Genomic DNA, 16630 nt, shown 5'->3' with positions numbered 1-16630 from the left:
CAGTCACAACACGCCTGGCCCTCGCCTTTCCCTGTGCTACCAACAAGTGCTGTCGACCCACATCAAACGCTCCCTCTCAAGCCGACCGTGTTTGTGTTTAGAGCTTCGGTTTGATTTTCTAAGCGCCATAAGTTGTTGTGATTATAATGTGTTTACCATAACTTGCCATACTTCATTCTCCAAACATTCTCGTTGAAGAGTGGATGTCATGAATGTGCGCTTTTCTTCTCAATGCCAAAGATGGTCAGCAGGCTATAAAAATTGGCTTTGGGGCAAGAACATCCTCCTTGGAGGACTTCCAGAGCAACAGAACATCTCCATAAAATGTCAGAACATGAGAGCAATTCAGAGGAAGGAAGATCAACAGGGCTGTAAAACACTGGGAGGATTGTCTCTGGACAAACACCGCAGGTGAAGCTGCATCCAAGACCTCCACCCCCCTTTTTCCCCAATGCAGGCAAATGTCAATCTTACATCACTCAGCTCTATGTGGTTTTGATCATTACGCCATCAGCAAAGTTGGACCTTTTTGCAACAGCGATCAGATCAGCAATTCAATTAATTGCAATGAATTCTTGAACGTGATTCTGTAACTTGAAGACGTCACAAAATTTTGTTCGGCTTTGTTCTGCTCTTCAGACCATATTTGACTGTGATTCAAAGTCAACTGAACGGTTATCCAGCAAACCTTTTGCTTTCATTATCATTAGCTCATGCCTCACAGGCTGCAGCTGCAAGAATTAGCAAAGAAAACAGCAGACTGTTCAAACACCCCATGCAGACGCACACACACACTGCAGGCTTCAGAAGTCAAAGAATCAGGTGAAGGCTGACATACACACATAAGCCGCCATGAATTAGTACACACTTATGCACACATTCACACCCTTGGGGCAAATCTGTGGGCAGCCTTTGTCAAACCGAGACTCAGCCGAATTCTGCTGAGTGGTCAGATCAGATATCGGTGAGGTCCACTGAAAAATGTGTTCAAAACGTTTTGGGATTTTGCTGCAGCGTGTGTTCTTTCATCAGCCCTGTGAGAATGAAACCAATACTTTCGTACTTTGTGAAGTGCTGACCAAACTGTGTTGTAGCACAGCATATAGAAGTCAAGAAATCTGGCACAGTGGCAGAGTCAAATTCTTAGTCTCGTCTGCTTATTTTGACATCAGATAGCCTATACCCAGAGTTGAATCAAATTTATTTTAATTGTGCACAGTTTTGTGGCAACATATTGTTGATATTATTAAATGAAATTTTTGTTGAAGAAATTTTGATATTTTGATATCTAACTCATTTAGTGTCTCCATACCTATATTAAAGCATTTCTAACGATACCCAGGCATGTGTATGCCTAAGATTATAAAAAAGAAAAACATATGATCTATGATCTTCTCTTCATTTTCCTCAGCCCTGTCCTGATGTTCTCCTATAGTGTGTGTTTGTCTTGGCAAGGGCCCGTGTCTACGTGTATACTGCTCCTGCTGAGCTCTCCAGATGAAAAAAAAGTCAAGGAGGGCAAGAAAGCAGCGGCGGCTTGGATGCTGAGCACAGAACCTGCTCTCTAAACACTTTGAGGACCATATATTCCCTCTCAGAGTGAATATCAGAGAGTATATTCACTCTCTGAGTGAATATCGGGTTCCCTTCGCCTCCCTCTGCAGACGTCCCACGATATACTAGCATATTGCTGCAGGCAGTTTCTTGGTAGGAGAGATCAGAGGCAGGCCAGAGTCATCAATCCACATCACTGAGGGCTGCACGTATCAGTGGCTCGAGGAACGACTGTTTCTTGTCACGAGTGAGTTGTGAAGACGGCGGTTTAATAATTAAATGTGAGGTGAATGATTTTGTACTTACAGTTCTGATAACAGGTGCAGTCGGTGAAAGGCCCTGGGCTGGATCTCACTGATGTTGTTCATGCTCAGATCCCTAGAGAGAGGAAACAGGGAGCATCAATATCAAAGACTCAATCAACATTTTCCTTATCAATGTTCGTTTAAGTCACTCTGGACATGTAGAATTACAGATGTTTAAATGTTTTTCACGTGGAGATCAATCATCCAGAGTGGGAGTACGACACACAGAGAGGTTAGAGGGATAGGTAGAGCGATCGGAGGACGAAAGGGAGGAGAAGGAGATGTAGATGAGAATTTTCCCCAATGAATCATTGTTGGGCAGCTGTAATTTCCTCCTCGTCCCAGTGACTCTTTCTCTTTTCCAGATGTCTCACTCTACCTACTCTTACATCTGACCCCTCAGTCTCCCTCCATATCTATCTATCTCTCCTTCTCCCTCTTCTTTTTTTTTTCTCCCCCCCAGGTTTCTCTGGAGACCCCCCCCCCACCCCTCCCTTTGTTCAGAGCTGTAACATAGACACACTCCATTTCTCTCTGTCCCTCTGACACACACTGACGTGAGAGGGTGTGTTGTGGGGTGAGTGTTGATGCAGCTGCGTTGCGGTCAAAGAGGGAGAGGTGCAGGATGCTCGGACGCATGCATACACACACACACACACACACACACACATACACGTGCGTGACATATCCAACACAAACACACACCTATGAGGACAACTTATGTGTCAGCCTCTGGTAAAAAACATATATAACCTTTTGGCCACAGTCATGTAAGGTCATCTCTTTGATAAACACAATGAAGGCAAGAGGTGTTACGTCACCCCTTCTTTGCTTTCACAGCCCTTGGGGTCTTGAATGAGTCTTCAAGAGAGAGGCTTGTATGTGCGTGTGTGCGTGTGTGTGTGTGTGTGTGTGACACTAACCATTGCTCATAAAGCCAGACCACCGGGCTAGCAAGTGTAAACTGTGCTCTCAGAAGCTCTTCGCATTTGGGAGTTTTGACACACTGGCTGTTTGTTTGTCAAGGCAGCCAAGCTGACGGGGGGCTGGATGGATCTATCCGCGGGCGTGATCTATATTCGGCTTCAGGGGAGATGTGGAAAAAAACAGCAACACGCTGCTCACAAATTTTTTGGCTATTTTAGTTGCCAGTCATATTTAGCAATTGTGACAAATCCAGTGTACCGAGAGCTCATTACCTTGTCAAGGATATAATGTTTAACATTGGGTTCTGGGATGTGGAGGGAGGAGGTGTGCTCTCACCATGTGATGAGTTTGCAGTCTCCGCCGTGTCCTTTTTGCCGTGAGATTTTTGTAGGTCAGATAATTATGTAGCCTTTTTACAGGCTCTGCCGACATTGACTATTATCCTTATGAAAGCATGATAATGGCATGTTAGTTTCCATGCATGGGAATTTCCTGTTACAGATGCCCCCCTACTGGGAGGTCCGACTGCAGAACGAGGGGTTCAAGGTGTTACTCAAGGACATATGCAGCACGGATGCTTTCAATCAGTGTTGAGGGGGGAGAAATTATTCCTCAGAACAACGCAGGGAATTAATCTTTCTGTGTCATTACTCACATCACCATTACCGACTTGGAGTTTATTGCATGTTTTGATACGCAGGTTCCTGTGTTATTTGTACCTCATGCTCTGCTGGCACAGTATGAGCACAGGAGTGTCATTACACACACTTATGTCAACTGTGGAGAATGGTTCATATTGATGGCTAGTGCGAGAACTGTGTCATAAAAAGGTAGCAAAGGGCAAATAAAAGAGTAGAATAAAGGGGATTACAAGTCAGAGTAAACAATGCTGGTTGTAAAACACTTAATAAATGCTTTGCAAATGTTTTACTAGATAAAGGAAACGTATTCAACTTGTTTGTAAAATGTTAAGGATACATTGTTATTGTGAATAGTTGAATACAGTCCAATCTGTGTTACAAGAACAACACCACAGTTGGTCTTTCATGTAAATGGCACAGTACTTAACAGGTCAACTCATAGGACGGGATGTTTTTGGTTCCTTTAAGCGATTATGTGGTTTTGTTTTGCTTAAAAAAATAAAATAAAAAAAAAAACAGTAAAATTATTCAGAAAATTAACAAATTACATGTGATTTATTACTTTTTACATGTCCCAAACTCAAACATCGTTGCTGACATCCCCCTGCTATCATGGGACCTGGAGCCTAGCTCTGCACAAAAGCACTGCGGTGATGTCATGTAAATTATATGCTTCATGTCTGTCCCATTTTTTGGCACAATCTGGTGTAGCTCCAGGCAGTAATTTGGGAATGAATACAACAAGTGTAATGCACTACCGCTTGATTAAAGTCAGAGGTAAATATAAGTGATAACAGAGTTGCCATGGAAATGACACAGCGGGCGGTAACAGCGGACAAATTGACATAATCAAGGCTGGGTGACATCACTTATGACACAGGAAGCACAGGAGGCCACACGGGGCCTCATGAACAATATACATACACACCTTAATCCTATTTATTGTGTGTGTACTAATATTCTACTGAGGAAAATATTTATTGGACCGTTCAAGGGAGATCATTAAAGCATAGCAACACACACATGTGGACACACATATCACCGAGCTTCTGGGGATGCGCCCACGGATGGAGACAGCTCGGCATTATCTGGTCCTGATTAAAGAAGCCATAAACAAACGTGTGTAGTCCATAACAGCGGCCTCACTCAGACAGAATAAACATGCAGCAAAGGAGAGAGAAAATGTTTAAAAATAAAGACAGAGTGGTGAGTCATGGGGAAAGGTTGAATGCAGCTCAGCTCGGCTGTGCTCTCCAACCAGCTCATTGGGAAGCCGGAGAGAGAGAGAGACATTTCTGCCGCGCAGGCCAAGGCCTCCGCTGACAACTTGACGTATCGTTGGAAGGCGCTGCGCTATGGCTTGTTTTTAAAATCAAATAACAGCTGTGGCTTTTTTAAACCATGATAATTATGATTGATGACTACCACATGTGCATTGTGTCGGCTGGCGCTGTGACGTGCAGATATTTTCAACGCAAATAAACGGCCACAAAAGAAATGAGAAAGAGAGCGGTTAAAGATTTTGCAGGCTCTGCAGCATAGGGGAGTTTCACAATTAGAACTGGGGTTTCTGTGTCCCCATTTTACGGGCATCTCGAGGGGTCTGAGTGTGTGTGTGCGTGTGCGTGAGTGTGTGTGTCCTGTGTGAGAGAGTGCGAGTATGTGTGTCAGTGTCTGCAGTGCGATATTTATTCCATTTATAGGTGGCTGCGGTGTGCGTGGTAAGATGTCTGTCGCTCATTTTCACACCCCTATTGTTTTCCAGTGAGCCTGCAGATGTGGTGGGTACAGGCCCTGGTTGAGCTTTCACCACATCATACATGGACACTGCCGGGGCATGGAAATGGATTGCTTTGTGGGTCAGTGTGTGTGTGTGTGTGTGTGTGTGTGTGTGTGTGTGTGTGTGTGTGTGTGTGTGTGTGTGTGTGTGTGTGTGTGTGTGTGAGGGAGAGACGTGAACTACATGTGGTTTGTTCTCCATTTTTCATGGAAGTATTCAGTAGGGAACTGTCCTGCCCTATCTTGGGCCATCACGGCGTCAAGAAAAGAGACTGATATCGCTCGCCGAACAACACATCTCTCAACCGACAAGAGGCACACGGGGTCATCTGGTCCCCTCAGATCTCCCACTACCGCTGACTGATGAACTGAAGATTCCTGAGCAGCGATCGGGGTAAAGGATGCGCACATGGAGACCCCATGCCCATCCCTCAACAAACACGCTCACAAATGTGCCTCTAACTATTCTTACTCCATCAGTGACTGACAAAGCCTCAGTGATTTCTCCATGTTTGCCCGGGAAGGAATTACTGGTAGATTTTCAAAGTGTGTTCATGCAATTTGTGTGTTTTAAGCACAGTAGCATGTGTGAAACCAAGGCCGTTATTGCAGCAATTGGAGGAGTAAAAAAAAAGAAAAGAAATGGACACTTTTCCATTCGTACTCCCTCCATTGTTCCGTGATTTGCAAATACACAATATGCTCTGATAGACCGTTCAGTCTTTCCTCTCTGAAGAGTGGGCTTTGCTTATGTGCTTGTGAATGTGAGAGAGGAGGCTTTGGCACAGGATCAAAGGTAAAGCGAGAGATATCTGACTGCTTTATGCTATGATTAATAGAGTAGCCATGGTAAGGAGTTTGTCTTAAGGGGGGAACGGAAGCATGAAGAGGCAGAGGTACATTTCCATTCATTGGCCTTGGTCCTGTCTCTCTCTCTTATGCCACTCTGTCACTCCCTCTCACTCTTTCTCTCCCCATCTCCGCTTCAAATTTCATCTGGAGCATGAGGTTACACAGTTACAATAATGTGATTTATCATATTTCCTCTTCGCCGTCAACAGAACTACCGAAGTATGTTATCGGTTGTGTGATCAAAGGCAGTGTGTGTGGGGGTGTGAATGTGCCCCTAGCTCCATTGTAGCCAGTTTCAAACTGGAAGCATTTCTGACAAGAGCTGGTGATTTAGCGCAGCAAAACAACTTGCCACATCATATGAAAAACACGTCTGTTTATGTTCAGAGACACACACACACACACACACGCCCACGCCACATCCACATCCACAGGCACTCGTACACACTCTAGGCTCCTGGTGGCTTTTGTGGGGTGGATGATGGACCACCCTGGTGAGTGAATATACCCTCAGACTGGGGCAGATGTGATCAGCAGTCAGGTGTCTGTTTCTAACATCAAATGTGATGAAATGTGTCAGTCAGACAAAGCTGAGTCGGAGCCGCCTGAGGAGAGATGACTTGATACTGTTCACTTTGGAGAACTTCATTGTCTCAGATAAAGAAAAGAAGAAGAAAAAAAGATTTCTATGGAAAAGTTAAGTAGATGCAGGTACTGTACATAACAATACAGGCAAAAGCATGTAAACAAACAGGCTTACATGGCTGCCCTTGAGAGGTATGTTTTTCATAACCACACGCACACATGCACACACGCGCACACACTACAATCACTTCACAAGAGCCATATACCCCGAGGTCTTCCTTCTCACTTCCTCCTCTGCTCTGCTCTCTCTGTCTTTCTTCTTGCCTTCCTGCCAATCCCTTTTCTCTCTCACTCAGGTGGAGAGTTTTTACCAAACAAACAGCCAATAATGGCAGTAAGCTTGACGCCTTTGAAGGCGGCTTATCTGTGAGGAACATTAGAGTAATAGTTCTTTAGTGGAAATCAACAACCAGAGCCTTGCCCACAGGGCAGGGGTTCTGCACTAGCGGTGCCTGAGCCACACCTTGGCTGTCTTTTACAGTAACTATGACAGTAATGTCTTCAGTCAGATTCAGCCAGTCTGATCCTCTCCGCTTAGCTCTTTGAAACAGCTAAGGCCACGATGAAAGGGGATCTTTTATGCCACACAATGCAACTGGTAGTCAATGCTCGGGCGCCGCCTTAAAGAGGGCCTAAATGGTTGTGCGTACTTGCGTGAGTGTGTGTGTGTGTAAGAGAGATAGAAATGTGTGTGCGTATACTGTGAGTGAGGGTGAGGTCTGTGTGTGTGTTTTTTTGCTTTTTTCTATCTGAATAGACTGACTGCTTTGGCATTCAGTTTCTCTCGCAGTCACACATGAGCTTGCACACACACACACAGACAGACACACAGACAGACACACAGACAGACACACACACACACACACACACACACACACACACACACACACACACACACACACACACACACACACACACACACACACACACACACACACACACACACACACACAAAGAGTCAGGAAGGAGGGTACAATGCTGTCCTGCCCTCCTCCTTCCTCTAAAGATGTGTTTTTTTTCTCCCTCTCTCCCAGACTTCCTGGGAGGGGTACACTGCCCTTTGTGTCCGAAGGCACTCTCTCTTTATCTTTCCCTCTCTTTTTCTCCCTCTCTCTCATTCACGGGGCACAAAGAGCAAGGGAGAGGGCGAGGAGAAGTCTTTCACCTGGACAAGGAGGGCCACGGAGAGGACTCGGCCACAAAAGAGCAGAGAAACAGAGAGGGAGGGAGAGAAAAGACAAGATAACAAGGCAGAGAAGGAAGATGCGTCCGTGGTTTTTTGTGTTCCCATGTTTTGTGCCCTTTTCCGCTTGCTGCGGTTTAGCAGAGAATGACAGGCGGATGTCTGGGTGGAGAGAGCGGCTGTTTAGTCTGAGGCCATGTCATGGGAAACATATTCATGCCCTCTGGGACTTATTCATACCCTGGTATACCGCACACACACATACACACGTGCATATACACACTCTATGTCCGTTCCCTGTCCTCCCACACACACCCTGTCATGAGCAAGAGGGGAGGGGGTGAAAGGTCAAGCACTTCAGTAATGGAACAGGAAGTGTTGGAACAGTCGGCGCTACACAACCTACAACTAACTCCAACATGTGGATAGGACTGACAGGCAGCTGTTGTGGGTAGGAAATAGCTTTGGAAGGCAGAAGGCATTCATAGCCCTGCCCATTAGTCCACTAATCTGGTGTTTACCATGTATGTTTTGTTTTGCTTTCATACGTGTGTGTTGATTGTAAGTTACATGACGAGTAGCAGAGGATATATTTTAGTTTTTAGCTAAACTGAGGAGTCATGCCACAGAAAAGAACACATAGGACAAACACATGCCACTCATGTGACAAGGACGGGTTACAAATATCACCACTTTTCCACACATCCAGAAAAAGGTATCTTTTACAGAAGGTTTTTCGCTGCACACTGATTTGAGGCAGATTCTCAGCAGTGGATACAACAGTAAATGAAACCCGATGAGTATTAGTGTCAGGCTCTATTATGACTTCATTTGGTTGAATGGCAGAAACAGGAGGACACTGGATCTAGTTAGAAGACTGCTCAAATCCACTCCTGGCTCACTCTTCCTTAACTGCTGCACTCACAGATCTATGATCAGCTCATCTGCTCCATATATTTAACTGTACCCACGGATAACATCTAGAACTGAACTTAGATCAGCGCTCGATGAAATCTTACCCCATACCAATGAGGACATGTGGCTGCCGTTGGTTTAAAGAGATTTAGTTTGGCCCCTTGCCATGCATGTAAAAAGTCCAGATTTCCTCTTTTGCTCCTTCTCAGACATGTAATAGAGACATGAGTAAGTCTGGCTGCAGTTGCCGAGGCTCTGCAGCGGCCGAATTCCCTCCAGCCTCCCTTCACAGCAGATGGAAAATACACCTGTGAAGTCCAATTGCAGCTAGAGGTAATACTATTGCCTTATGCCATTGGAGTGACCTGACTGCTGTTTCTGCACTCAGGTCAGTCAGTCAAATGAACCCTTCGAAAATTAAGACTGCTGCAAATGACTTCTATCATTCTTTCTCTCCTTTCCTCATTCAACTCCTCTACCTTCTGTTTTCTACATCCCGTCTTCCATTTCCTGGACATTCCTGTGCTGTTAGCCACATTTGGCCATGCTATATATGTGTGTGTGTGTGTGTGTGTGTGTGTATGCCTGTGCGTGTGCCCTGAGGTGTGTGCAGATGTGTGTGACATTTAAGTGCATCTGCGATTGCTTTCTTTGTTCCCTTTCTCAAACTCCTGTCCCAGAGGCCCATTTTCCCGACCTAATCCCTGCTAGCATCGTCGTATCAGCGCTGCACTGTTGGGATGCTTTGATGCTGCACAGGGAGATCGGAGAGCGCACTGATCATCGTTAAGGCAGTATGTGCATGTGTGTGTGAGCGTGTGTGTGTGTGCTCAAGCATGGATGTGTGTGCATCCGTGCGCAATGTGCACGCGGGTCTTGTGGGTACATAGGTGTGTGTTTGTGTGTGAGAGAGAGAGAGAAAGAGAGTGTGTGCACTGTTGGGAAGGGCATTAGGCATCATTAGCTCTTACTAGTCATCACCTGCACACTGCCAGCCCCACATGAGCCACTTTAGTCTGCAGGCCTGGCCAGCGATCACACAGATAGGGAGACAGAGACAGACGGACCCATGTGGAGGCACAGAGGGAGCTATGTCCGTGCTATCAACACTCATGTAAATATTCTCATCTATACATATAGCTGGTTGTTTTCCACAGACGATTCTGTTGATTTGTATTTTAGAATGGAGTGAATACCAGATTTTAAAAAGTACGAATTACCACCCCCTCTTAAACCTAATCAGAAGCCGAGTTGTTTTCTCCACAGCATTTTAGAAACAAAAATGTTTGGTTTCTGCATCACTTTCATTACAATTGGACGTTATGTAACGTTAACCGCGATTCAAACTAGTCATTACAAAGCGCTTTAAAGAAGATGGAAAAGAAAAAGAATTAGGAAAGAAAAGAGACGAAGAAATGAAGAAGAAAAGACAAAATCAAGAGGCATCCCAAAGAAAACAAGTCAATTTTAAGATGATAAAGACAATGTGGGAACCTCATAATATTTGAGGGACAACAACAGCAAAGAGGATCTCAGGTCCTGTGAAGTGCATTACGCAGTGTCTTGCAGTGGAAAATGGAACTACTCTTGAATGTGTGGAGACATAAAATCTGAAAATCCGTTTTAAAAGATTTGATTTTTTTGCAGTGAAAATGGGCCTAACCTGTCTAACGCCTGTGTTATCCAACATTAAGTATCTACTGGTAAGAAAAAAATAGCTTTCATTGGTCACGGTTGCACATGTGTATAGATTTCCACATATGCGTGTATATGCACTTGGACATTTAGGGACATTTGTCGTGGTCTGGCCCAGGATAGGACAATGCCTTCTCTGTGGTGGAAAAGAGAGGGCTAGCGCACTTGCACAGATTCATGCACACACATGCACTCAACGCACACACGCACAAACATTCCCATGGATTCCCAGGGTTGGAAAGGGGCTGAATAGGAATCTGGGCCATGCAGGCGTTCTGAATCCTCTCAGTCAGAGGCAGCCCTTCACCCTTCAACCACACGTCACATAGAGCACATTCCTGGCCCCCGTGTCCCACTTGCGTCACGCTGGTATCACACGAAACACATACAGATCCACATATTCAATCAGCGAGCATGGGTAACTAACCACCGTTGTGTTTCGTCCACGTATAGGTTTGTGAAACGCGGTCCCAAGACATAACTCCGCTTTACTTCCCCGATCCTCCTCCACCCTCGTTCCCTTTCCAGATCTTGTGTCGTGATTGCTTTCTGCTGTTTTCTAAAGGACAGGATATGGAGTGGTAGGGTAACACTATAGCCTCTGTGTCTTCCCTGCCTGCCGCTCCTCAGGGAATTGTCATTGTTTCCATTGTTGTCCTCTGCCAGCCTACCTGCCGTCTGTCCCCGAGCGACATTTAAAAGCCTCCCAGGTTGCTCACAGGAAACCACAAACCACTGCACTATCCAGCGCTAACTGCCTATCCCTTCCCTCCATCACCCTTCTGGCATAAATATCACTTTTGTTGCAGGCGGAAGTGGGTTTTTTTCTGCTGGTGGTCACCGCAGCAGGGCCTCCAGGGAAACTAGGAGAGAGCCGAGGAATTGACACTTTGAGGCGAACACTGCAAAGATTGCAGGAAGGAAGGAACAAAAGAGAAAATGAAGGAGTGAAAAAAAAGAGAAACGGAAAAAATGAAGCAGTACAGAATAACTACGATGACATGTGTCACTGTTTTCTTCCTCTGTATAATCTGAGGTGCGTAACTCTCTTCTCCAGCTCTGATCACAGCTGACAGTTTGCTGGCTTGTAGCCAAAGCACCTCCACAGCCCCCCTACAGACACACACACACACACACATACACATACATGCAGACACATACACACACCTTGAAAACATCTACACTATTTGGCTTGGGTACACACCCTTAACCTTTCTCAGCCCCACTGCCCTGAGCTACAGTGCGTTCATTTGGAGCCGCTAACAGGCACACTGCACATCAGGGACCCTATATATTTGCACTTAGTGCTATATGACCAGCTTCAACACCTGCTCTGAGAACACATGCGCACACACACACACACACACACACACACACACACACACACACACACACACACACACACACACACACACACACACACACACACACACACACACACACACACACACACACACACACACACAGGCACTTAATGTATGGATTCTTCTTCCAACTGAAGGAGACCAGAGGAAACAGGTGAGGAAGGGAGAGGGAGGGGAGTGGAGGCGGTGGGCGACCATAGACGCCTGGAGCCAGGACACTGATGCAGGAGCTGATAGCTGCTGTATAGAGGACACACACACAGACAGAGTCCTCTTTTCTCTACAATTCTCGTATTTTTTGTCCACCCCCTCCCCTTCCATCCCTCACAACTCCCCTCTCTCTTTTTGTGTGTGTGTGTCTCTCTCAGACATGATGTTTACAGTGTGACCCCCGGTTGCTCATGATAGGAATCGTTCCATCAACATAATGGCTAAATGACACGCACACGACTGTTACAGTCACGGCCACCACAAAGAGGCAGGATGTTGTCTCCTGCATGTGTATGTGTGTGTAAGAGAGAGAGAGCGCACCCTCATTTTTCAATTTTCCAATACACATATTTCTGTCACCAATTCCTAATCCTCACCTTTCTCTTTGTCAGTTTTTTCACCCCCTTTCTTCATCCTCCCTTCTTCTATTTTTCTTGCTTCACCTCCACAAACTAGAAAAAAACCCTCAGCTGTCTGGGTGGTCCTCACACACACACATACACATATACACATACACACACACACACACACACATGCGCACACACTCACACACTCCATGGTTTTCCTCTGTCTGGTAATGTGCTAGCTGTGGTTTCCTGGCCTCGGCCAAAACACCGTTAGAAGTTCACCGCGCTCACCACTACCACAAAGCATCACCTAATCGCAGCTCAACCCTCAGCCCCAGACTCACATAGAAATGCACACACACACACACTCTTTTCCTCTTCACACACACACACACACACACACCCCACAGTGGAGACCGCTGAGGGAAGCGCGAGATGTGTAAACACGGTGCACCTGACAGCCTTCCAAAGTGGATTGCACAGGATGTCACAACAGCCGGATCATGAACATCTTCTTTATATTCAACACGATTCAATATTTCATCTCAATAGGTAGAGGTCTATCAGGCTGGACAGCTACTAATTGCTTTGCTTCCAGCCAACATTTGTGACAGCCTACTTATTGTGTCACTGTAAGGCCTTTTTTTTTTTTTAATGACAAGTTAACTTTGCTTGCAGCTACACATAAAACAGCACCGATCCCTGATGCACATGCAGGACTCAATGTTCTCAAACTCAACACACATTAATGCACATGCACACACATCCTTGCTGACACACACCCTTGGGCAGTGTCTTTCCTCTCTAATCTGATATCAAAGAGAAAGGCTTTCAAAGCATCTCACATGACAGCTCATTTCATGTGTTGCCCACGGAAACGATTATTGTCATAAATCTCTACCCACTTTTGCTTGGAGTTGCTCCAAGCATCTTTTTTTTGTGTGCTTCCAAATAGTTTAATTCCTTTTGCACAGTCATCCCAGCGTTATGATATCATTGTTTGTGTATGACTGTTTCAACCTATATGGAGGGGGAATGGTCCAAGTGTGCAAATAAATAAACACTAGAAAATGGAGTGAACCGCGGCATCGCCTGGATTGCCCTCTCGGCCACTATACAGCACGTACAGTTGCGCTCGCTTTGAAGAGCTCTCCGGTGACACGGGTGAATGATGTCATATACTTTCACAGCATTGTGTGGATGTGGTTTGTAATGTGGACTGTTCCCAGGCAAATCCCTGTGACCTCGGCAGCCTACAGTATGTGCTGGGAGGCTAATCCAGCCTCCACAGCACAGCGGGGCGTGCTGGACGGTTTGACAGATCCTGGTGGGGATTGGACCGGCTCTCCGCTGTTGTAACCTTTTATACTCCAGGACGAAATGAGAAACTGTAGCCCGCTGTGCTGGGGTTCTGGGTTATGTATGCATGTGGGCAGGGCGAGGGAGGGGGATGTTGTTCTGTTTGCGTTTGATGATTTTTATCAGCGAGGCAAAAGAGAAATCTGTGAGCCTTGCGCGCCGCGGTATTTTAATTTGTTGCGGCATCTCTCCTGCTGTCTTGCATTCCCTTCTTCTTCTTCTTCTTCTCCCATCTGCAGAAATGTGTGTGTTACTTTTCTGTGCGTGTGTGGGCGTGTGCGGTTGGTCGCTGAGTTTATTTATCTTATTCTAAATCAGCTCTCAAACTCACTAATTGGTCCGGTTCCACTGTTAGGTAACGAGGGGAAATGAACAATTACTCTTGTGTTTGTAGGGAATGATGTAGGGAATGTGTTTGTATGTGTTTGTATGTGTGTGTGTGTGTGTGTGTGTGTACGTGGTTGTGGTGCATTACTTCAGAGCAGTCCATATCTCTACAGAGAGAGTCTCAGGTCTTCACTGTTTTTATTTTAGAGGACAGAGAAGCTCAACGCTCTCCCTCCCAGATTGTGTGTGTGTGTGTGTGTGTGTGTGTGTGTGTGTGTGTGTGTGTGTGTGTGTGTGTGTGTGTGTGTGTGTGTGTGTGTGTGTGTGTGTGTGTGTGTGCGCACGTGTGCTGGCTTAGTTGTGTGGCATGCCCCCATTGTTGGACTGAGCTGCTGATGTTCTCATAGGTAGAGTGGTTCCTGGATGGAGTTAGTGACTATATTTCACCACCATAAACTCTGCATGTGTTTTAACTTTCAAATGAACATTGTGAAATCTGGCGGTCGCAGACAGCTGAAGAGTCAGGCATCCTTCAACTCGAGCTGTTCTTTTATGTGTCTCTTTAAAAGTCGTTTGCTACATAAACTGTTGATCTTTCCTCACTCCCTCTGAATTCTGTCCCTCCACTCTTGTAATACTTGTGGAGCCCCTAGTGAGCAACTGCTCTATCACACCCTGTTTCCTGGATTCAACTTCTATCACTTCAATATCAGTTATCACAAAGTGTCTCTAATCTGTCCTCAGAGGCTTACGCAGTCAAGCAATTTAAAAGATCTGGCTGTAAGCCACAGCAGGGTGGTGTAAGGAACCGCTCAGATCTCCTGTCTTTTATAAGTCTAAAGTTTCTCCCTACTCTTAAAAATACAGGGATTAAGTCCTCTAGATCGCATCTTCATAAAATATTATTGATTTATTGATTTTATAAAAGTGTTTTTAATGATATCTACAGTATGTTTATGGATGTGTTGTGCTCTTTAAATGCAGCTCACAGATCATATTTGAATATTATATTAGCTTTTCTTCAGTCATTGAAACTGTGATTGACTGAAAGACAAAAAAACAAACAAAACAGACTTAAGTTGATCTTGAGTTTTTGTTTGTTTGTTTGCTTGTTTTTTAACAGTATAGATAATAATAATAATTGATAATGAATCCTAAAACATTTAGACTTTATCTCTTTTTAAACATATATGCACATATACACATGCATTCATACTTACAAAGTCATACACATGTGCACATACACGCACACACACACACAATACATAGACACTCTCATGCTGCGTCTCCAGTTGGCGCTCAGAAATCTGACACTGAAAGAAGTGGTCCAGTAATTTTGCTATAGTGGTCAGCACACACACACATGTTCCCACTTGGCCCTGTCCATTTTTATCTACATGTGGGTTCTGCTGATGAACATCCAACTGACTGTTGCCTGTTGCTCTACTTTGAAAAAGAGATGAAGTCCCACATACACTTCAGCGAAATAAGAATAAGCATTTGAAGCTTTCCTAAAATGATTAATCAGGAGTAACAGTTAGGACTTGTGATTGTTTTTATACTCTTCGTGTGAAATAAACCGGCACCATGGTTGAATGGGAGGAGGTTTTAGAGGATCAAGAGGAAGGATTCACCCTGACATACAATATGCGTACACAAGAAGGGGTCAAGGAAAGGGAGTCAGAGGCCTGGAGGTGAAGATGAAACAGGACAAGATAGCACACCTGGAAGTCCCTTAATGTTAAAAAGAGAAACATGTGTTACTCACAGGTAAGTGGTGAGAGGGCTGAGGTTAGCTGGCACAGATGATAGTCCCAACTCCGAGCAGTCCACCATGACGAATATCCCATCTTCTTCACACTGGCACTGAGACGGGCACAGCAGCGCCGCCGGCCCCTGTCTGTCCTGGACCCGTCCGTACCCCCACAATCCAGGGGCGGACGCGGACCCCCACACTCCTCCAGCCATGCAGAAAAGGAGAAGCACAGGCAACATGTCTGACCGTCCACCTGTCTGCATCTACACCTGTGATGTTTCCTGTCTTGTCACGCTGTATCTTGTCCTCTTTCTCTCTCTCTCTCTCTCTGGAGAGCCAGCTGTGATAACTGAGGACGTTCCAATGTCTCTCCTCTTCACTGAAGACTCTCTCTCCTGTGCAGGTCCACACAGTAAATCTGTCCCTGTCACAAGTTCTACCTCTTCATCTCTCTTTTCTCTCTCTTCAGTCACTACTTCATTCCCAGGGGTTCACTTTGTTGTAACTTCTTCCCCCGTCTTCCCTCTCACTCTGCCCTCTTCCTTCTCACTGTCTTTCCCCCCCAAACAGTCACTCTGTCTCCGTCTCTCTCTCTCTCTCTCTTTGTATATATCTCTTCCCCTCTCTGTCTCTCTCTCCTTACCTATTGTAGAAGGACCGCATGAGTTGTGAATGAGCCACCCTCATTGGCCCACAATTTAGGGATGGGCTGGAGCATCTCCGGAAAGTAGGAGGGGCCCGCGATTCTCAAACTCTTCCCTCTCTTTCTCC

The 16630-nt window shown here is 45.5% G+C and overlaps 1 protein-coding gene across 1 annotated transcript in view; it reads right to left on the bottom strand.

The window, feature by feature from the left end:
* Nucleotides 1–16411, bottom strand: part of lgr6 (leucine-rich repeat containing G protein-coupled receptor 6) — a 36277-nt gene extending 19866 nt beyond the window's left edge. Inside the window, exons 1-2 of the mRNA XM_083975629.1 lie at nt 15872–16411; nt 1861–1932 (exon numbers count right to left, since the gene is read on the bottom strand). Of these exons, the coding sequence (XP_083831755.1) occupies nt 1861–1932; nt 15872–16122 (323 nt within the window). The 5' untranslated portion in view covers nt 16123–16411. The remainder of the gene's footprint in view (nt 1–1860; nt 1933–15871) is intronic.
* Nucleotides 16412–16630: the final 219 nt, after the last annotated feature.

This window comes from Trachurus trachurus, assembly GCF_905171665.1.
Source record: "Trachurus trachurus genome assembly, chromosome: 7".
Taxonomy (NCBI): Eukaryota; Metazoa; Chordata; class Actinopteri; order Carangiformes; family Carangidae; genus Trachurus; species Trachurus trachurus.
This window is presented reverse-complemented; position numbering and strand designations above follow the sequence as displayed.